General features: G+C 39.8%; 1 protein-coding gene across 1 annotated transcript; it reads left to right on the top strand.

The window, feature by feature from the left end:
* Positions 1-47: 47 nt before the first annotated feature.
* LOC306832236 (uncharacterized protein) lies at positions 48-20,542 on the top strand (the record flags this gene model as incomplete). The annotated part of the gene is made up of 11 exons (XM_079356743.1): positions 48-458; positions 618-680; positions 877-948; positions 1,135-1,212; positions 1,395-1,457; positions 1,650-1,736; positions 1,931-2,008; positions 2,189-2,251; positions 2,440-2,502; positions 2,600-3,038; positions 20,521-20,542. The coding sequence occupies exons 1-11, from the start codon at positions 284-286 to the stop codon at positions 20,540-20,542; spliced, it is 1,203 nt and encodes a 400-aa protein (XP_079212869.1). The 5' UTR covers positions 48-283.
* Between the last annotated feature and the right edge of the window lie 3,539 nt (positions 20,543-24,081).

The following is a 24,081-nucleotide window of genomic DNA, read 5'->3' as shown; positions in this document are numbered from 1 at the left end:
GAACTTCTGATTTGCTGCTCTATTGGTCCTTAACTCATTCTCCGCCATTGACGGAATATTCCGTCAATTGGTGTTTTCAGTGTAATACGATAGGGGGCGCTCTGGCGGACATTGTGAAAAAGTTACAGGACTGTGGGGTCAAAAACAAACAAACAAGACCACCCGCGGGAAAGTAAAAAAAAAAAAAATCCATCTCCTTTGTTCTTATTTTCGCGCCAGTGGCGTTCTATCAGTCTATGAGTTTGACGCGCGTCTAAAAGATAAGCTCTTGAATAGTACAAACATGCCGGCGCCAGCGAGGAGATATTCGGCTGCCCAAGCTTTAGAGTTAGTTATCGATTCAGACTCTGATAATTCATTTTTTGACGTTCGTGAAACTGATTTGGATGAAGACAGCAGTGGCGACATCGAGTGGAGGGATTCAGGACCTACATTCAGACCTTCAGGACGTGTAAGAGGTAAGATATGATCACATTATTTTTTTTTATTCACCGTGATAGCATACGCATCTGATAATTCATGAGATAACGTGACGTTGAAATAACATGTCTCTCATTTCTGTACATAAACTATGTACCAAACGAATTTTTGAAGGACATTTTATTGTTATTGTCCAGACACAGAGTCCAGGTCTCCAAGGTCCAGGTCTCCTTTACACCGACATACCCGAGGTGCAAGAGGTGAGTTATGATAAGGGTGTTTTATTTAGTTTGACAGTATGTTACTTAGATTGCATGATTATTAGACACTACACGACGAGAGCATCTGCTAATTTGTGAGAGGAGATGAAAAATAAATAATTTATCTTTCATTCTGTACAAACTATTTACCAAATGAATGTTTATATGACATTTTACTGTCATTTTCTAAACACAGAGTCCAGGTTCCCAAGATCCAGGTCTCCGAGGTCCAGGTCTCCTTCTTACAGACCCACCGGAAGTGGAAGAGGTGAGTTATAATAACATGGTGTTTTATTTAGTTTGATGGTATGTTATTTAGATTGTGTAATTATTAGACACTACACGACAAGAGCATCTGCTAATTTGTGAGAGGAGATGAAGAAGAAATACTTTATCTCAATTTGTACACAAACCGTTTGTCAAATGACTGAATATATGACATTTTACTGTTGAGACACAGAGTCCAGGTTCCCAAGATCCAGGTCTCCGAGGTCCAGGTCTCCTTCTTACAGACCCACCGGAAGTGGAAGAGGTGAGTTATGATAACATGGTATTTTATTTAGTTTGATAGTAAGTTACTAAGACGATTATTACACGATACAAGACAAGAGTGTCTGCTATTTTGTGAGAGGAGATGAAAAACAAATGAATCTTTCATTTTGTACACTATTTACCAAATGAATGTTTATATGACATTTTACTGTCATTTTCCAGACACAGAGTCCAGGGATTCAAGGCCCAGGTCTCCAAGGTCCAGACATTCCCGAGGTGCAAGAGGTGAGTTATAATAACATGGTGTTTTATTTAGTTTGATGGTATGTTATTTAGATTGTATGATTATTAGACACTACACGACAAGAGCATCTGCTAATTTGTGAGAGGAGATGAAGAAGAAATAATTTATCTCTATTTGTACACAAACCGTTTGCCAAATGACTGATTATATGACATTTTACTGTTGAGACACAGAGTCCAGGTTTCCAAGATCCAGGTCTACGAGGTCCAGGTCTACGAGGTCCAGGTCTCCTTCTTACAGACCCACCGGAGGTGCAAGAGGTGAGTTATAATAACATGGTGTTTTATTTAGTTTGACAGTATGTTATTTAGATTGTATGATTATTAGACACTACACGACAAGAGCATCTGCTAATTTGTGAGAGGAGATGAAGAAGAAATAATTTGCATCTCAATTTGTACACAAACTATTTACCAAATGAATGTTTATATGACGTTTTACTGTCATTTTCTAGACACAGAGTCCAGGTTCCCAAGATCCAGGTCTCTGAGGTCCAGGTCTCCTTCTTACAGACCCACCGGAAGTGGAAGAGGTGAGTTATAATAACATGGTGTTTTATTTAGTTTGATAGTAAGTTACTAAGACGATTATTACACGATACAAGACAAGAGTGTCTGCTATTTTGTGAGAGGAGATGAAAAACAAATGAATCTTTCATTTTGTACACTATTTACCAAATGAATGTTTGTGACATTTTACTGTCATTTTCTAGACACAGAGTCCAGGTTCCCAAGATCCAGGTCTCCGAGGTCCAGACATTCCCGAGGTGCAAGAGGTGAGATTTGATGACATGTTTTTTTTAGTTTGATAGTATGTTACTTGGATTGTATGATTATAAGATACTATATGAGAGCATCTGCTAATTTGTTAGAGGAGATGAAGAAGAAATAATTTATCTTTCATTTTTTACACAAACTATTTACCAAATGAATATTTGTTTGACATTTTACTGTCATTTTCCAGATGCAGAGTCCAGGGATTCAAGGCCCAGGTCTCCTTTATACAGACCTACCCAAGGTGAAAGAGGTAAGATATGATATGAAGAGGCCGAAAAATAACGTTCCTCTCTTTGTGCACATCACACTGTTGAATAAAAAAAAATTGTCATTCTAATTATTTACAGGTCGAACACAGCAAAGAGGCAGAGGTCGGACCTGTGGATCTTATGGCCGTGGTGGTCAAGTACCTGGTGACCAAGCAAGAGGGTCTGTAAACCAGCCAGGTGCAGGTCCTGGTCCAGGTAATCTGATGTGGAAAGAAATGAACTGGCAACCAAAAGACTTTCCTTTCACTGAGAATCCTGGACCTCTAAATGATGCTGCTGCTCTTGATTCAGAACAACCGGTTGACTTTATTGAGTTGTTCTTGTCTGATGAACTGATACAGAACATTGTTGATCAGACCAACTTGTATGCAGATCAGTGTATTCAAGCTGAGAATGGTGCTTCTGCACATGCTAGAATTCATGCATGGAAACCGGTCACAGTTTCAGAAATGAAAACCAAAATAGTGAAAATGGTGTCTACATTCCATCCCAACAACATGGAAAACATAGAGGTCTGGCAAAGAGGTCACAAAGACAAAATTCAAAAGCAAAAGCCAGCCTGCATTGTTGAGTACAACAATTCAATGAATGGAGTCGACAAATTAGATCAAAACATTGTGTACTACCCATTTGTCAGGAAGTCACACAAGTGGACGAAGAAATTTGTAACGTATCTCCTCGAAATCAGTATCTTCAATGCTTTTGTCATTTACAAAGCTAAAAACCCACAGGGCAAATTCAGCACTCTGCTCTCGTTTATCCAGAGTGTTGTAAAAGCATGGACGAACCAAGAGCCTTTGAGACATGCTAGTAGTGAGGAAGGAAGAGCTGACTCTCCACCTCAAAAAACACCCAGAGCACCGTACAACAGTGACCCAGGGAGAAGGATGCTGGACAATTTTGCAACTCATGCACTTGTTCCGATCCTGCCAACAGCCAATAAGCAGCACCCAACTAGAAGGTGCAGGGTTTGTTCACGTAAGGGGTTGCGGAAAGAGACGACATACTACTGCAAAAGTTGTGGTGTCCCCTTACATTTTGGGGAGTGTTACACAGTGTACCACTCAAAGGCACATTACAATGCCTAATTTTATTTTTTGCTTCATTTTTCGTTTTCATATGGCTGTTGGCAATGCAAACAAATGTAAATATGAAGTTAGCTCTGCTTTTGAAGATGCAGTTTTCTCAGGTTTTTGTTTAACAAATGTTTTATTTAAAATAACCAATATTTAAGTTTGTAAAAAAAAAAGACTTTAAAGAAAGTGTTTCTGAGTGTATATGAGAAGAAAAATGTATAAAGTTAGTGAGTTATCTCACGATTGTAAATGTTGTCATGCTACACTATTCAAAGAGAATGTCATTTTATGTAACATTTTTTATTTATTTATTTTAAAATATAACTTATTTTATATAATATAACTTTATTTTAAAATATAACTGTGAAATGAAAGCAAGAAGAATCAAAATGTAAACTCAAAATCATTTTTTTCTTGAAAATAAGTGTGTTTCACAAAAGTGCTGTTTTCTCAGCTTTTTGTCCGGAATGTTGTTTTTTTGTGAAAATTGACGATGTTCAAGTGCTGATAAAAAAAGAATGAATGAAGCTTGAATAAAACTGTTTTTTGTATATGAAAGCAGAGGCTCTGATCTTTCTTTTGATGTATTCACTATTTACATATTCAAAGAAGAAAATATTCTGTGGGTCTTGAAAGATTGGTGAAAAGGGTGAAAAAGGCTGGCGCTGGCTGGCAACAATTCTAGAATTCTCTGGCGGGGAAAGAGTTAAGCTGGGCTGATGGGTGGTGTAGTTTATGGCGCTGCGTAGACTGAGTGGCAGCATGTGGAGGGATGGGATATGTCTGTATCTCTGTCTGGGATCCTGAGAGCTCTGGCTTCAGTCTGCACCCAGACCTCCTACATGCATGTCTCTGTTTACTGCCCCCCAACTCATGCTCCTCCCTCTACACACATCTATCATTACAACAGGACCACACGCACACACAAATACAAACACACACATAAACAAACCCTAACTCAGAATCTCATGGTAAAGGTTATCTCATAATCTTCAATAAAGTTGGTTATCTTTAAATGTTCAATAAAGTCATAATCTTAAGTGACCATAACCCCCTTTCAAAACTGTATATCATATAACTTTTCAAAGGAAAAGGAAAACTCTTGATTAGTCTGTATAGGAGTATAAAAAAAAGTTTATACCATCATCTGGGAAAAATGTCCTTTCTTTGAACGTCTAACCGTCACATAGCTTAACAAACTCACTCCCTACTTTATTTTTCATCCCCATCTGCGTCATTGGGTTCCCCAAGTACAGATGTGTTGTGTAAGGAGACAGATTGTTTCTCATTCCACACACAGTTTCCTGTAATAAAAGCAGTTTAAGATAGAACAAGCTGATGCCATTTGGTGATACCTGAACACCAGGGAATTTGCCCACGTCAAACGCCATGTCCATTGACCTTTCTGTTTAGTTTTTATTGTGTTTTTTTACATCTGGTATTTGAACCTTTTAATTCAGTTAAAAGTTCATTCTGCACATATGGATTAGATTTTATGCATGTGTGAGGGTTTGTGTTTTTATGTAAGCAGGGAGTATTGGTTAATTCTTTATTGGTTAAAAAAAGTTGCTGATCAGTGATCAAGTACCCATACACACTCAAACCATCAATTTACCTCTCTAAACCCTTTAACCCAACCTGCCTTCTCCTTAAATTCACAGATTTTATGGGAAAACTGGAAAGCCACTTATTTAGTATCCTCCTCCTCCCTTCCCATTTTCTCTCTCTGGAGTCTTCTTTTTTTTGTTTTTCTTTTTTCACTTTCTGTAACACCACTAACCCTGCTACACAGTGAACGCATCCATTGGTTGAGCTGGGGTGGGGTAATTCTCTGGGTTAATAATTCCTCTTTTTCAGAGCAAGTTTGTCTGATTTTTATGGTAGAGAGGACCTTACTTAGAACCAAGAGTTCAGTTGTCTTTCCTGTTAAAGAACTATATTTTGCCAGGGTTTTTGGCAATGCAGCAACAAAATGTTTTGTTATTTTGGGCAGGTTTGAGATATCTTTGTGGTCTTTTAGCTTGTAGCTGATGCATGCTCACATTGGCAATACTTGGCATTTATATATTTTTCCATGTTCACTATCAATTTAGTTTTTTGGCATGCCCACAATTGGTAATTAGCACAAAACACAAATAATATTGTATAGTAGTAAAATAGAACTTTAATGTCATAAAGTATGAACTAATGACAGTATATCCTAAATGAACACAAACAGAACTTATTTTCTTCAGGACCCAGCTGCTGACCAAAACCTCATCTTCTAGAAACGAGAAGAAGCAATGCGAAATTGCTGATGTGGTGATGTGAAGTGGTGATGAAGGGCCTGAAGCACCCCGTGCATGGGTGTGTTGCGACCGCAGGAGTGTGACAGTGGGAGTGCAACAGCGAGATGTGGCCAAACAGCAGGTTTGATTTGTGTAAAAGTCAAAGTTTGACAGTACACCAAGGCCACGCCCTTTTGTGCAGAATCTGGTGAAGCGTAACAGGAGATCTTAAACATTAATAATTGCATGAACAGGGTTTCCAGGATGTATGTTCAAATAAGAAGTTTTAACATGCAAAATTGGGTCATTATTTATACATTAAACATGTGATGGTGGACTTCCTGTTGAGTTTTGACACTGGCATTTTATATAAGACCTGACAAGGTTAAAATGCAGGAAAAATGTCACGCATGTCGGGGAGAAAACCTCTTGAGGGGGCCTTTTGAAACAATTTCATGAGGGTGCACCGAGACATCAATGTTTTACAGTATGCCCTGGACACTCCCTTTTATGTAATGTCTTGGTTTCACATAACTGTGGGTCTTCAACATGTTAAGAACAGACTGACAATCAGTTTGTAATGATCGGATAAAGGGTGCCTTGGGGAAACATTTAAATAGGTATTCTGTGAAACTCTAATTTGAGTCATTTTTTCTGGCATTCAAAAAATATGGCAGACATCCTGTTATGTTTTTAATTCTGCATGGCAGACATATGAGCATTTTATTCTTCAAAAATTGAACTATAAAATACTTTACAATTAATTGTACCTTTAAAATGGGAAACACAACAACTTATTGTATTTTGGTGTAAACAAATAGTCTAATGTCACTCATAGATAGATAGATAGATAGATAGATAGATAGATAGATAGATAGATAGATAGATAGATAGATAGATAGATAGATAGATAGATAGATAGATAGATAGATAGATAGATAGATAGATAGATAGATAGATAGATAGATAGATAGATAGATACTTTTTTGATCCTGAGGGAAATTCAAGTATCCAGTAGCAGTATACAAGACAAGAAGGACACAAGACATTAGTTACAATACACACCAACTGTCCCCCACCCCTCTGTGTACAACAATCCCCAAACAACATTTAGAAGCCCTCCTATGTGACTCAGAGTAAACATCATTACAGAATAAAACTTGTGCAGTTAACATTAACATTAGAATTATGCCTATATAGCATAAATGTACATAACCTGTGAAAGAGAGAAAATGTGCTGATTAAAACTCAGAACAAGAGAAAAGCACAAAGAAATAAGACAATATGCTTCTAATTACACTACAAAAGGTGTTTTATTGACTGATCACAAAGAATATTCACCACTCTGCTGAATTAACCAGCGCCATCCATCCCTGATCTTACTCACTGCAGCAGATGACTCTTGGTTCTTATTTGGAAATTCTGCCATTGGTTATGATGTGAACTCTTAGCTTTGAATGTGCAGACCATTGATTCATTAAACATGAAAGAAATGCATTTATAAACCTTACTCTAATTTAGTTGTCCCTCAGAAGAAGATGGATTAATCGAAAATCTATTGTATATATTTGCTAACATATCACATTTAATTCACTTGTCAACCAGATGAACCATGGTTTTCACCTGACTTTTATCTTGTTTTATTTTGCTAAACTTTAAGCCAATACATTATCAGTTATATGATGTTCCATCCAACATTTGAGTTCTATGATGTTCATGCTGTGAGTGGGATAGAGAGATAGCAAGAAAGAGAGATGATGGTGGTAGGGTTGTTTTTATTTTTCTTGGCTAAGCTGTTCCATTAATCTTGATAAATTGTGAGCCATTTATACAATTCCTCCAAAACTTTGATTTGATTAGTTTGATTAGTTTTAGATAAACTACATGACATTCATAAAGAAGTCACAAAAAGAAGGTTTCTGTTGTTAAATTGCACATTTGATGATTTTCTATTCCCCTTTCATATAAACTTTGCCAAACACACACTGCAAGCGTCCTCTCGCTGGTGTCATCAGAAGAGTCCAAGTCAGAGTTAATTAACTATGTTATTCAAAATCACTTAGCAGCGTTGTATAAATGTGTCCTCTGTGTTCTGGCATTAGATTGAGTATGGGGGTTTCGTTGTGTTTACTTGCACGCCTGCAATGGGTTGGCAGATGTTCAGGCGGCTCAGGACTGCTCGAGCCTCTTGTCAGGTCCGGCCTGTAGGCAGGATCTTCTGCGCCTGATTACAATACTGTCACAGATGACAAATGAAGGCTCTAAGGAGCCCTATCTTTAGCTCCAACTTAGGCCTCCACTACTCCGACCTCCACTTGAAGAGGGGAAGGGAGAGATGAAGCAGCAGTAGATGGAGAGTTAAAATAAGTCACGACATGGGAATCACCTACGTCATAACCTGGGGGTGTTGTTTCACCACAAAAAGTGATCAGAGCAAAACGATATCATGGTAACAGAAGTAGAAAGTTTTGTCTTCCACTGTCCACCTCCCTCTCAGGTCTCTGTTGGTTTAACCCCAGTGGGCAGCAGCCGGGGCTGACAGCACCCAGACATAGTCATGTGATATATTAGTGGGTCTGACAGTGGAGAGGAGATGACTACTCAGATTTGACCCCTGATGTCTTATCAGCCACTCATCAAGAGGTACACCTCTGACCTATATGTAGTTTACTCATATAAGCAAAACTAAGCCTATTTAGTCATAGTAGTTAGTTGAGGTACAGTATAACGATAATAGATGAGTGTTTATCTATTTATCTAACATCAGACCTGTACAGATCCAGATTACCAATACTGTTTTCATCATTTTGACATGAGTGCCATTAATCACATAATAACTCAGGCAAAGAGAGTCCATCTTTTTGGTCTCGTGTTTTCTTTTGTTTTCATGATTTATTTGATATCTGTTAGCCTTGTGTGTCTGTGGTGTGTTAAGGTAGCAAACTGGATAAGCTGGAGAGCTGAAAGAACTTGCTGGAGAAATGTATGGTGGAAATATTGGGTTGTCATTTTAACTTACATCTAAGTAACTACTGTACTCCTTGGGACAATGTAAAAAAGGAATCTAATGGTTTTAGAAAATATATGTCAAGGATAATTGCCTGCAAAAAAGCTATGACAAGAAAATGATTGTAAAAGAGATTTTCAGATTTAGGACACGAGTACATTTCATTTCAAAGCGCTGAACATATTCATAGAAACTGAATTATTGGGGAGATCCTTTTAGGTAAGACTGAGAGTGCCATCTTAGAGCCCTTTAACAACCAAATGTCCCCTATTGGGGGATCCATAAAGTTTGTCCTTTAAGACTATAGCAGCTGGTTTTGAAATGTTGCTTTATTCGTGCTACAGTAAATGCTTAAAATGTATTTTCTTAAAGTAGAAAAGGAGATGATAAATAAGCTATGATACAAGGAGATACTGGTTCTAGGTTTTTTTTTTTTTTTTTTTTAAATGAGAAAGATCATTTCCTGATTGGGAATGTATTTGTATACAGCATACTGCGATGAGTTCTTCTTTAGTGTTTTAAATTTCCATTAATATCTAGAAAAAAGAGATTATTACAAGAGATGTAAAAATGTTCGACTTATGTATGATGTTCTGGCCTGTGCCAACTCCAGGTTAAATAGTGCACTGGAAGGAATTGTCTGATTTATTATGTTGCCTTTAGAGACGATGCTGTTGTTTTTCTATGTTGCAGTTTACCTTGTTTCCTGTAGGGGGGGGGGGTCCTGGACAATGTTATGAAACCAAAGTGATCAGTCTGGGCAGACTTGGAACATCACATGGACATCATGCTCCTCAGCTGCACACTGGATCATGATATCAAAAACAGAAACATTGTAGGTTAATTCAGTAAAAAAAAAAAAAAAAAAAGTAAAGATATTAGGACTCTTCATGATGTGAGGTTCCTGCTAATTCAATGTTAGTGGATATTATATGTTCACCTGGTAAGCTCTTTTCCAACCCAAAGAAAAATAAACATTTTTCCACAGAGTTAACCACAGAACATCTTTCATAACAAGCACTGGGTTGGGTTTAAGGGGATCTAAACACAGATCTATTTCTGTGGCTGTGACACATTGTGGTTTCTCTGGAAAGGGAGCAGCAGCCCCACATCACAACAAAGGAGGCCACACAGACAGTGAGGGGCAGAGCATCTCTCTGGACAAAGACATGGACAGACGGCGAAAACGATGAAAGACAATTGTAGCCAAGTGCAATAAATGTTCTAAAAATACAAAGACAATATAACACATTAAAAAAGTATATATATTTATCTGGATATTAATGTCACACATAGGTTTTTATATCTGCATATTATAGATACTACTTACCTTATGTAAATACGTGCTGCTGTTTATATCCTGCACTATGAGACAATGCGAAATTGCGTTTATCTGCACTGTAGAGTTCAAGTTTGAATGACACTGACAAAGAAAGTCTAAGTCTAAAATCACATACATAATGCAATGCTTATATGTGCATGTCCTCAACTCCTCATGCACATTTGTATTCAAAAGCATAATCTCAGGTGGGACTATACCTGAAGTTACAAATAGGTCTTTATCTACTCAAACGTCACTACCATAGGCCAAGTCAATTCAAATAACACAATGAATAAGTGTATAAACAACACAAAGGGTAAGAAAGAAATTGAGGACTCTAGATATTTGGCTTGAAATAGCATAAAGATATTTATTTATATAAGATAGTTTTTTCCATAAAGCAGAAACAAAAATCTGATTCACTGTGCTGCCCTTAGCAGTTTGTTTTAGTCGTCTGTGCCCAATCGTTTGAGGGGATACTCTGCTTATTGAATTTATTCAATCATTTTCAGTACGTCTAAAAAGTATTCAGCCTTAGCTGAGTTGGGGTCAAAGTTTTGAATGGTTGATACTAAATATTAACATCACTCTAAAGAAAACCTCTTCATGTGATGCTCACAACTGTCATAGAGAACGTTTCATCCACAGCTTCAAATTACCTTCAACACTTTATTCCTAAACAACAGCAGTCAACAAATTTGAAGTATATTAATGGCCCATGTACAGGAAAAGGCATTCCAAATTACAGTAACTTAGGCAATGCATTAATATGTGTCATTGGTTGACTTGCTTCGTTGTTCCTACAAATAAACATGCAATAAATAAATAAATCAGTAGCCATCAGTATTTGTTCATCAGTTGATGATAATGTTGGTGATTAACAGTCAAATGGCTACTGTATGGCTTTTAGAATAATTAGACTGCATTAATTATTTCATAAATATTTGAACACAGCCACACCCATTTAAAAACTAATGTCATCAAGCATGACATTAGTTTTAACTTAAATGACAATATTTTTTTATTGGAGTCAAAACCATTTCATTTTTGAGCAGATTTTAATGTTAAAAATACACAATATTTTAAAATTTTAGAAGACTATTGTAGATAGAGAAAAATACTACGTCCATTGTATAAAGAAAGATATTAACATTGTTCAACTGGTAGAGAGAAAGAAAGGAGCCAGATCAGCATTGTAAAGACACAGTGACATAGAACAGACAAGGAGCTCCCCATCGTAAACTCAGCAGTGAGGCCTCAGCAAACTGAAACGCATTGAGAGATTTTAACATGAACAGTGAGGACTGGAGGGAACAGCATGTAAAAATACAATCTGTGAGAGCATCTATGTATGTCAGCTTGTTTTATCAGTGGTAGGACTCCTCTGACCACCACAGAGTAAAGATCGATCAGGCGGCAGACAGTTTAGGGCAGACATCACTGACACACTCCTCCTTTCAGTGAGTCCTGGCTCACCCAATTTACAACATCAATCAGTGGGTAAGGTGCCAAATATTCTCTTCCCCAATCCAACAACCTAACAACTTCCCATCCCAAACTCTCAAACAAATCACTGCAGACACTTACACATCTGTAGCTCTCCTCCAAAGAACAAAGTTGAATTTAGGGTGCATTGGTTGGTAAACACACAAATCGGATAGCAGGGCCAGAACATTTTAGTCAGGGGAGTTCAAATGGGGCTGAATCAGTGGGTGTGGACTGTAGCTGTTTCCGTTCAACGTTCGTGAAGCTTTTTTACGGCCCTCATGGGCGCTGTCATCTTGGAATTTTGACGTCATTTGCAACCAGAGTCTGCGCAGTAGGGTCCGGCGGGAGGAGCCCTGGCAACACACCCCGCCCATTTAGCGTACCGCTCTGATAACTTACGCAGCCCAGCTATGCCAAGAACTTAATAATCTTTACGGAGGGAAATTCATCTACCGACCATAGGTGAGTACAAAACCACCATATATTTCAAGTCAAATATCTAAACGTAGTTCATTCAGAAATTAAGAAAATCACACTTTTGATATTAATTATTGAATTTAAAAATGTTTTCGTTGCTACTATACTGCTACTGGATGCCTTGAATTTCCCTCTATCTATCTATCTATCTATCTATCTATCTATCTATCTATCTATCTATCTATCTATCTACTTTAACTCTGGGTTATTAAACCTTTTATTTTTTGGGAAAAAACGAACTAAAACTATTTTAAGCTAAGTTAGCAACATAGGCTGTGTACAGATCTAACATATGCTGGTGAAAATATGTTATATGATAGAAAGTAGTGGTGCACATAGTACTAAAGTCATATCTGCTGTCAGGAGTTACTTCAGTTCTATGTACATTTACACAAAAATTGAGTATATGTGTTTCTGTGCATTACTGTGGAGTTGGTAAATGAATCTGTTTCATTAAGGTTTCTGCTTGTATGGACCTTTTCTCTGGTTCTTTTCCTTGTCTAAGATGTTTATCTCATTGTTTTTTTATTATCCTCATTTTAGACACAAGGAAGAAGAAAGATGGCTGATACAGATACCCCTGCCAGCTCACCTGATGGTCTCCCTTACTTTTTCTCCTCTCTGTGAACACCTTTGGACTGTGGAGGGAAGAGAGCATGCAAACTCCTCACAGAGAGACTCCTGTCAGACAGGGATTCAAACCAGTAACCTCCTCACTTTTATAACTAAACCACCGTTCAGCCAATGTGTTATACATAAAATAAAGTATTCATTGATTTAAACCTTTTCTCTCCTGTTTTAAGCTGTAAAAACATAGAATGTCTCATGTTCTTGTAGGGCAACGACAGAAGTCACAGATGGGAAACAAATAGCTTTAAAAGTACTTCAACACTCGAGTGCTTAACATTTAATGCAGGTTAGTGTTAAAGACAGCATGCACATAAAGACAGTAGAGTGGTGTGATACAGACACGACTGAGAAGGCAATTACATTATTATATTTAATTCAATCACATGAAATGTACCACTAGTCTTGTAACTTTAACAAATACAGATTGTGCTTAAAAACATAGCATGGTATTTTAAGCTACTTTCTTTCACTTGATAGTTCAGTTAGATGGAGGTAGTATTTCAGGTTTTTGTGGGTTATACAGGTTTGACAGAGGCAAATGAATGCACAGTATTTTAAAGTTATAGCAGATTAAACTAAATATAACAAAAAGAAAATGTGGCTTATAAGAAAAACCTCGGTATTAAACAGCCTCTCTTTTCTTCCGTTCATCTTTTGAATGAATAGTCAAAAATTGCTCAGGATATGCCTGAGCAACATAACCATCAGCAGCCATCAGTGTGTGAATGGGTCGGTGTGACCTGCGGTGTGAAAGCACTTTGAGTAGTCAAAAGACGAGCCCGTCTACCATCAGAAGTCCTGGTCAATGCAAGGCCCGTGTCTCTGCTTCTGGTCCCCATGCAGAAAAGTCCTTTAAGTCTTCCACACACACAAAGAGATGGATGGTAGATTTGAATGTTGTCTGATGTTAATTACACATTTACAAAAACCCACCCGGATTTCTTAAAGGCCAAAAGTTGGCCAAAAAGAAGCAGACCACAGATATCTTTAACACAAAGGTCCTGCTGCACACACCTTGATGTTTCATATGTTATTGTATTTAGAAATGTCTTCTCTATGGGTTAACTTGGTCTTTAGCAGTCAGTGCTACGATCAGACAACACCACTGGTTAGCAGCTGTTTAAATACATTATCAATACTTCAGCAAAGGCCTGACTTATTACACTGATAAAAGTTCCAAACTGTAACAAAATAGTTCAGCTGTGTTAGCAGCTAAGTCACCAGAGTCTTCCAATGCTGTAACAAAGCACATTTTACATTTCATGAAACCTGTCTTCAACCAAACTCAAAAATCTGAACGTTGGCACTCTCCAAGCTTATCGCACCGATCATCAAATGCCAAGTAAGAAAACCGTCTCATGCAGAAGTGGAGCTACAGCAGAGCAAGAAGAGGCTAACCACAACGAGTGCAGCCGGCATGTTTGCAGAACTCAGAGTCCGTAAACAACAAGCAGGATGAGGATGGTTCATGTTATACCTCGGACCGTTTTAGGTCAAAGCTGATAAATAGTTTCCTAGCGCTCAGATTTGGGAACAGTAGCATTACTGCACGTTGGCCGAGGCTACATAGAGCCTGCACTGAGCCAGCTTATCTGACCATAGTGTTGATCAGAGGTGCATTACGCAGAGAGTCATTTGTTAGTCCTCTTGTGCATATATAACATTAAGTGTATTATTTCATTTACTGGTGTGGCTCTGATTAGTGTTTGCTGTTTTCCTTTAAGCTTCAAAATCACCCGACTAATCTCATCACTACAAGTGGAATTAAGTAGGAAATAAATACATGCAGAAACTTTACTCTACCATTGCAGAAGTTTTCAGTTTCTACAGTATCCAGCTAAAAAGTTCTTTTCAAACTAAATAAAAAGACCATACAAGAAGCGTACTGACATGTTGTGGATCAATGTCATTAAAAACTAAATCATTTGAAGGGCCTTATTAATATTCAAACATCAGTCTCAGTGTGGTTAATGTTTGTTTACTGTGTCCTGCAGATGTCCAGCAGCTGTTGGTGAGTAAAGAAGAGTTTCCACCTGAGCAGCAGGAGTGGAGCCACATTCTGGACCAGGAGGACACTAGGCCCCAACACATTAAAGAAGAACATGAGGAAGTGTGGATCAGTCAGCTTCAAGGACTGGAGGAGGCTGACACCACCAAGTTCCCCTTCACTCCTGTCTCTGTGAAGAGTGAAGATGATGAAGAGAAACCTCAGTCCTCACAGCTTCATCACAGACAAACTGAACAGATGGAAACAGGAGCTGATGGAGAGGACTGTGGAGGAGCAGAACCAGAGAGGGACTCAGACTCAGAGCAACATTTATTACCAGAGATTGAGGTCAAGATCGATTATGGACCTGAGACTGATGACAGTGATAATTGGCAAATGACTAGAGAAGATCTGTCAGAATTGAACTTTAAAAATAAAAAACTGATGACTTGTAAGAGACCACATTGGTGCTCGGAGTGCGGTAAAAGATTTATCAAAAAACAGCATCTGACCAGACACATGATGATTCACACTGGAGAGAAACCCTTCAGCTGCTCTGAGTGTGGTAAAAGTTTTAACTGTAAAACAAATCTGACCAAACACATCATGATTCACACTGGAGAGAAACCTTTCAGCTGCTCTCAATGTGAGAAAAGATTTAACCGAAAGACTGCTTTGAAATATCACATGACAACTCACAGAGGGGAGAAACGCTTCAGCTACCTGGAGTGTAGCAGCACCGGAATTTTCTTGATGAGCTCTCCGATTAAGCGTTTACAACCTCTCTTGCCTAAGCCGGATCTTTCAGTTAAACATTAACTGGACAGTGGAAGGAGAACAGATGACATTCCTAATCCACATTCAGGTGAAGCAGACCATTTGGTTATCAACACCACAGGACAGGAACTCTTACAGCCTGACACAGGAGGAACATACCGGGTCCATCACTATGCTTAGTTTCAGATGTGAAAGAATGTCCATTGGATTCTAAATCAGATCTAGGTCATAATGACGATGTAGTTTCTTAAGTCCCCTCCTTGACGATGATGTGTAGATGATGAAGAAATATCCGCTGACACTGACTTGCATGTAATATAAAACATTTATTTACAAGAACAGCATCAGTCCAGGTTAGTCATGTTCCTGGGAGAGTCACCAGCCAAATGTGATCCTCTCGAACAATGAAGAAGACCTTCTTATTTATACAGTTTTGGTCAAAACAACATCAAGACCTTTATGACTTCATTTAAGCTTTGATCCTTCAGGCTCCTACAGTCCTGCACCCCCTGTGGTTCCTCAGGACATATGGCCTCAAAGGTTACCATAGGTCACCATAAGGTGACTTCTTATCTCCCCCAATGTAGCCTAAGAGTCTGTTCTCACTTCTAAATTGTTTATCTTCTTCAGTCTTAAGGAATACCCTCATAAATAAACCCCTACATTGTCTTTGATGTTAAATCAACCTCTAACCTTAAGAACACCATTTGTCCCACAAAAGGCTCACATGCTTCAGCAGCACATTTACACTTCAAATACTTATTTATATTACATTGTCGTATGTAAAATACACTTCAACGACATTAAGAGGGACATTTTCTGCTATGATGTTCAACAAATAAGTTCAATAAAAGGTGTTTTTAGGTACTGAACAGCTACAAGGTAGAGTACTACTGCCACCTTTTGGTCAGTATTTTTATAGACAAAACATTTAAACTTATATTTCTACTGTGTATAGTCACACTGCATGTTATCATAGAGGGTATATTACCTTTTTTATGTTTTCATACCATTGATCTATGATGCATTTCCTCTGATTCATTGATTAACAGTGTACTTTGAATTACAGATTTAAAGAATACTTCCCTAAGTGTTTGGAGATGTCTCTCACCATGTTAAAATTCAGTCTGCTCATATTTAGTCAAATATGGTGACATCACAAAGTGTTTATTTCCTCATATTTTTCTTTGAGTTTAGTCGGTAAAATCCAGTACTTCAGCTCTTTAATGGTTGTCTCCCCTGGAGCAGCATGCCCCCTCTGGCCCCTTGCAGACATCCCAGGAGTTACTGGTTCAGTGCTTTTGTGTTGAGTTGTGTCAAGTCTTCTTTGTTTCATAACGTCGTCTTTGTAATCTGAGAGAGAGGGATCTGCTGGTCTGATTGCTTCTTTCTCTGTTGATAAGCCATACATAACTTCATCCATCTTGTTCTGACTCGATCTAACTCCCATTGGCCAACAAGTGTCCTTTTGAGTGGTTATTTTTGCAGTTGAATTCTTTTGATCGACCCGGAGCTGTTGAGGCTGACACCCAGTTTCAGCTGTGGAGACCCTGACACTGCTGTGTGACATCACTTCTACGGCCTGATAGAGTCATTCTTACAGCAGAACTTCTGGAGGAAACAGCGGTACCTTAAATGTTGGACCACGCGGCGAAGTTTGACTGAAGTCCACCAACAGAAGGTCACAGCTTCTGCCTCGAGAGAGAGAAAACTCCAGGAAGTGTCTACACACTCGCTCCAAGTAGATATTTCTAAATCCTCTAATCACAGAATTGTCCTCATTACATTTTTCTTGAAATTACTAAAGCATTTATGGTTTTGTTACTTTATACCTTGATAACGCCACCATGAAGCTAGAAACAAAACCAAAGTTACTCAAATCATAGAAAGTATCATCTTTTATATTTACTGAATTCCTCTGCAGTATTGGTCATCCTTTTATGAAATAAATTCATCCTGAATCATTTAGAACTGCGTCTGTTTATTTACTGATTGAAAGCTGCTCCTTGAGAATTCATCCTCTGATTATGAAACTGATCAGTCAATATGTATTTCTTCTGTAGTTAACCATGCTGTCCTCCCAGGAGTATTACATACATATACATTCTACTAAAGGTAACAGGTGTCACCGCCCCTGCTGGCTGTGATAGGCCGTCCTCTGACCCCCTGAACACATCGCTAACAAATAAGAAAAGCCCACATGCTGGGAGCTCACCTGGCTGTCCTGCATTAGTTTTTGAGTCCCCAGTCTTCTTGTTTTGATAAACTGAGTTTGAAGGATTTCTTGTACTGTTCCCTGCAAATAAAGACAGTTTTTGAATCATAAAGATTTAAAAATAAAGACAGGAGAACGTGCTCCTTTCCCAAAGTAGGGCCGATTGATTTTAATTTAATCAACATTAAACCTGATTTGACTTATCTGTATATAACTGTATTGAACATAAAGGATTTTAGGTGATTTATTTTGATTCTGTACTACATGTAACGTACATTTGAAAATAACTATTTTTCATAGCTTTTCTTCTGTTTGTTTACAATCTGTACCAATTTAATCTAAATTAAATTTCACATTTGTAACACTCAGTTTTGACCTTAATTTACATTTTTCCTTTTTATTATCAGAGATTTGATTCAACTTTGGTTTTCAATCAAAAGTTATTTTTTCATAAATCCATTTCAATAAAATTTTCTGTCAATATTGAGCGTGCTCAATTTGGATTTGCAATTTTTTAATTTGAAGCTAAATTCTTTTTGTTCATTTTCAGCTTTCAAGAGCTTCTGATCGTATTAACTTACCGCCGCTCTCGGATTAGAACTTCTCAGACTCCTCAACCAAATAAATCAGTTTTATTTTCTTTTATTGATATTAATCATTTACATTTTAATAAAAGAAAAGATTTGAATCTTTTTTTTTAATTATAATTTTTGGCTTGCTCATTACACAGAAGTTAGACATCTCTGACCTCTCAGAACCAGCTCACATAGATGACCCAATGGAAAAATGACTGAGCCATTTCTACCTGGTTTCATCACTGAAGTGGAAGGAACTAAACCCGCTCTCCTTCATGGCATGGTGTCAGAACGTGTCGTAGATCAAACTCTCAAAGATAAAGACCTAACTTAAATGTTTGAATTGTCAAAGTTGCAGGCCCTCCCACTGTTAGAGCCACCAGAGAGTCATGCTCAGCTGCAGCTTGGAGAGGAAGAACAGTCAGGATGCAGACTCCACAGGAAGAAGGTAAGGAGGCTCACTGCAAGCTCCAAAGTGCTCTTTGGAAGAAAGAAAAGGATTTGGATTTGAAATTAGAGCAACACCTTGACTAGTCAGGCAAGACATGTTCAACAACAGGAGAAGACGAAAGACTAGCAGACGTCCAAAGAGGATTACAATTCTCTCTAGAACCAGATCGCCACCGACAGAGACAACAAGAAGTACCTCCACCCTCCAAGGGGGGCGTCTGCTCCATCTGGCCTTTCAGAGTGATCCAGGGGATCTTCTTTGGCCTCAAGGTATCGGACCTGTTCTTCTTAACAGGGTGGAACCAGTTCCCCGCCCAGGATCCCTCACATCCATTGGGCATATTTCCAACATTTCAAGACCAGAACACAATAGCTTGTAACATAACCCACTTCGCTATGACAAAACTTACTTGATCAGGAAACCGTCCAGCCAGAACGCCAATAATTTCATAGAGCACCAGCCTGACCATGTCTGCAATGACTAACCTTAATAGATATATAATATATTTTGGTTCCACAAACAAACTTGGGCTGGAGGAAGACTTGAACTTTAAAGTCCTTGAAACTCAAAACCTCCACAAGCCAGCACCTGACCTTTCTGCTTGTCCACGCATCGTAAACTCTGTGAGCTTGCTTTAAGAGGTTTCACCAAACAAGTATCTGCTAAAAAAGCAAATCCTAACACGGTCTTAAGCATTCACATTAAAGATGCTCCCCTCAAGCTTGAAATACTTCAAAAGGTGTCTCCCATAACACCTTCAGTCCTGAAGGCAGGCCAGCCAATAGAAGGCCACAACACAGCTCGGACACTCTACTTGTCAACCACACTTGAAAATGTGCTTGAACATGAAGCCCTCCTCAAGAAGCTATGCAAGCTAGCTCAACGATCCAATAGAGATTTACAGCTCCAGCTGTGTGCATCTAACACCACCAGTTTAAGAGAAGGACTTAGCTCTGTATGCTAATCAGACAGCCATTAGCCAAGAGTTGCTCAACTTGTCACAGGAACCCAACCTTGATCACTAAAAGTGACGGACCCTTCCCCTCTTGTTCTTTTCAGGCACCTCAAAGCACCGAGTCTCGACCAATGAGATCTGACCTCTGGTGCGTCTTGGCACTTCCTCTTCCAAGCTTGTGCCTTTCAGAAGGTCGTTGATGGTCTAAATAGAGGAAGGGTCCGAAAAATAAAGAAGAACACGGTATTATTGTTATGTTCTCTCTCTTCTTCCATAGAGTGTTTTACATTGCAGACTTCCAGGTCTCGATCCACCAACCAGATTTTGACATAATTTGACACAGTAACAAAAAATCACTCAAAATAAATTACTCAAAACAATGGAGTCACTTCTAGCGATAATACAGGTTGATTAAGCTCACACACAACAGGTAAATGTGTTGATTATGGAAACAAGTACATTTACATATACAAGGAATTTGTCTTGATAAGTTGGTGCGAAAGAAAAAACAAGACTAAAATAACAAGCACTTAAATAAAATAAAATATGAGCAGCAACAACCAATATATACAATAGAACCTAAAAAAAAGTGAAATATAAAGAATAATAAAAAGACTAGATGTCCAGAGGGTCCGCGTGAGATCGGCTTATCAGTGCAGAACCTAACCAGCTTAACATCTTTTTAGTCTGTGAATGACCATCACACCCCTTAAGTGTGACGACCCCTCCACACCAGTTGGTGTTCCTGTGCTGCTGGTTATATTCTGTTGCAGGTTCCAGGAGGCGGGCTCGTAATCAGTGGATGTGCTGCACCTGGGACCAGAGTAGTCTTCCTCCATAAAAGCGATTGAGGAAAGATGGCGGTCTCTCTCTCTCTCTGAAGACCGCACAACGGGACCGTGGGAACGTGGTGGCGCAGATGTGTGGCTGTATGGCTGGATGACACGAGTTTGGCTGGATGTGAATAAACGTGATTGCGTTCTGAGCAGAAATCGTGTCCGGGTTCATGTTTCTTGTTGCGGCCGAGAGCCGGGTTGTAACAGATGGGGGCTCGTCCGGTGTTTTGTCCTACTAGATTTTCCGCAGCTCAGGTAAAGGGCCTGATGGGCTGAGTTTTTCCTTTTTCTGAATGAAGTCGGGTGTTGCGCAATCAAGAGTGAGGAAGTAGCGTTGACCTGTGCAGTTACGTTTTGAGGTGGCACGGAGCTGAATGGCGTAGACAGCGGTGGGTGTTGTCGGGGTCGCCAGGTTTAATGTGAGTTTATTTTTTGGCAGTGAGTTATGTATTCCGGTGCAGTGCTGACATTTGCCGATGGTTTCTGTCCCTGTAAGGTTTAGCGCGGATTCCCATATGGAGTTCGTGAGGTGGGTGGTAGAAGTGGTGTGAAAGTGGTTGGAGCTAACAGCTCGGGAGCACGTCCGAGGTTGCGGTGAAGTCGCCAATTACTGGTTGCTTTGCCGGGCTTGCGGGATAAAGTGCATAAATACCCATCACAAGTAGCATCTGAAGACGCTAGGGGGGAGCTTAGTTAGTTTTTGTTAGGCAGTTAGAGGGACGAGAAGCTGCGGTGACGTCCAGGCTGTGTAAAGGGCTGCGTGAGCTGGGTGGCCATTAGTCGGGTTTCTCGTGAGTAGAAGACTGTGTGTAGACAAGTGAATGTTTTGAACATGGGCAGTGTGGAAGAGTTTCTGAGTGCGCCGTCAGAGGAGCTGCTTGAGTGCTGTTCACGGGGAGCAGTTGATCAAGATAGCAGATCACTTCAACTTGGATATTGGTGATAAGAGAATGAAGGAAAACATTAAAGGCATTTTAAAAGCAAATTTGACCGACATGGGTATTCTCAAAACTGAAAAGAGGGTTGTTGGCATGGTGATAAGTAGCGATGCTGGTCTGACTTTCGAGCAGAGAAAAGAGTTGCTGCTCTTGCAAACGGAAATGGAGAAGCTGGCCGTGGAGAAATTGAGGGGAGAGGCAGAGATCAGAAGACTTGAGATTGAAGAGCGGAGGTTGAGTTTCACATTTGGGAATGGTAGTCAGGCCTCTGACGCCTCAGGTAGATCTGTTGTTTTTTGATGTTGGCAGTAATCTGCGGTTAGTTCCTCAGTTTAGTGAGAGGGACCCTGATATTTTTTTTTCATTATTTGAGCGGGTAGCCGAGAGCAGGGAGTGGTCTGATTCTGAACGGACTTTGTTATTGCAATGTGTACTAACAGGTAGGGCTCAAGAGGCTTATTCTGCACTTACAGTGATGGAGAGCAAGATTTACTTAACGGTGAAGGATGCTGTGCTAAAGGCATACGAGTTAGTTCCTGAAGCTTACCGTCAAAAGTTCAGGACATGGGAGAAGTCGAACAAACAGACTCATGTAGAGTTCGCTAGAAATCTTGTTACTTTTTTCAGCCGGTGGTGTAATGCTCTACATATTGACACTTATGCTGCGTTGTGTGATTTAGTTGTGTTGGAGCAGTTTAAAAATTCTTTACCTGGCCACATTGCGGTTTACATCAGCGAGCATAAGGTAAAGACTGCTGCCGAGGCTGCTGCGCTGGCCGATGAGTATGTGCTGACGCACAGAGGTGGTCGTGACTTCAGGGTCCGGACTGAAGGGGGTACGTATCGTTCCTCGGCTAGATGGGAGGAGAGTTCTCATTCTGGTCAGGATGAAGTGACACATGTCCAGTCTCACTTTGACCCTTCTAAAGTATGTAATTTCTGCAAAGATAGAGGACATTGGAGAGTTGATTGTCCTAAAGCTAATGCCAGAAGGTCAAATAGCGGGGGTCGGGGTAACTCTGCTGTTTGTGCTGTGTCTGTTGAACCTGTCCCTGTTTTTTCTCACCCGCAGGCAAAGAGTGGAAAACCCAGTAGTTGGGAGGATTCAGGTTTCTCGGCCTTTGTGTCTGACGGTCGTGTGTCACTGGCTGGGAGTGACATCAGCAGGCCAGTAAAAATTTTAAGAGACACTGCAGCATACGACTCATACATTTTGAGCTCTGTATTACCTTTTTCTGAGGATTCAGATACTGGGGATTTTGTTTTGATGCGAGGTATGGGATTGAGCGTTGTACCTGTTCCACTACATTCTGTTGTGATCAGCTGTGGTTTGGTACAAGGGGAGGTTGTCTTAGGAGTGCGGCCTGCATTGCCGATTGGAGGGGTGGACATCATCCTTGGGAACGGCCTGGCTGGTAACCGTGTGTGGCCTGACGTTCCACCACCTCCTATAGTGTCTGCTTCACCCACTGTGACTGAGAACCCAGATGAGAGTGCACAAAGTTTCCCGGAAGTGTTTTCAGTTTGTGCTGTTACACGGGCTATGAGCTGTGCACAGGGGAAATTGGAGCAGAGTGTAAAAGAGGTGAGTGAGGAGAATTCTGTTGTTGTTCCTGACTCATTGTTGTCTGTCTCTCGCACTGATCTAGTGGAAGAGCAGAGAGTGGATTCCTCTTTACGTCCTTTGTTTGATGCCGTACTGTCTACGATGGATGGAGACAGTTCTGCCAGTGGTTATCTGCTGCAGGGGAAGCTGCTGGTGAGGAAATGGTTGCCACATGGGGAGGACTTTCTTGGTAAGCCAGTATTCCAGATCGTGGTTCCTGTGCGATTTCGTGATGACATCCTGAAGGCGGCACATGACCAGTCGGGGCATCTGGGTGTTCGAAAAACGTATAATTATATGTTGCGTTATTTTTTTTGGCCGCGTTTGAAGAAAGATGTGTCCCGCTTTATTAAATTGTGTCACGTCTGTCAAATGACCGGTAAACCCAATCAGAGCATTAGGCCTGCGCCTCTGTGCCCCATTCCTGCGATCGCACAGCCATTTGAGTATCTGATCATTGATTGTGTTGGCCCTTTACCACGTTCCAAATCTGGTTGTAGCTACTTACTCACTGTGATGTGTCAGAGCACGAGGTATCCCGCCGCGTATCCACTGCGTTCCATAAATACCAAGGGAGTAGTAAAAGCACTAACTCAGTTTATTTCCATTTTTGGAATTCCAAAGGTAATTCAAAGTGATCAGGGCTCGAACTTTTCATCAAAATTTTTTTTGCAAGTGTTAAAACAGTTAAAAGTTCAACATAACCAGTCTTCAGCTTATCATGCACAGAGCCAAGGAGTTTTGGAAAGGTTCCATCAGACTCTTAAATCATTGCTGCGTAGTTATTGTGTTGAGCTAAATCAGGATTGGCAGGAGGGGCTGCCGTGGCTTCTATTGGCTGCCAGGGAAGTTGTGCAGGAAAGCACCGGTTTTAGTCCAAATGAACTTGTTTTCGGGCACACCGTACGAGGGCCGCTTGCGCTGTTGCATGACGCTATCGCACTATCTGAACCT

This window comes from Symphodus melops (assembly GCF_947650265.1).
Source record: "Symphodus melops genome assembly, chromosome: 1".
In the NCBI taxonomy this organism is placed as follows: Eukaryota; Metazoa; Chordata; class Actinopteri; order Labriformes; family Labridae; genus Symphodus; species Symphodus melops.
Note: the sequence above shows the minus strand (reverse complement) of the source record. Positions and strands in the feature narration are given on the sequence as shown.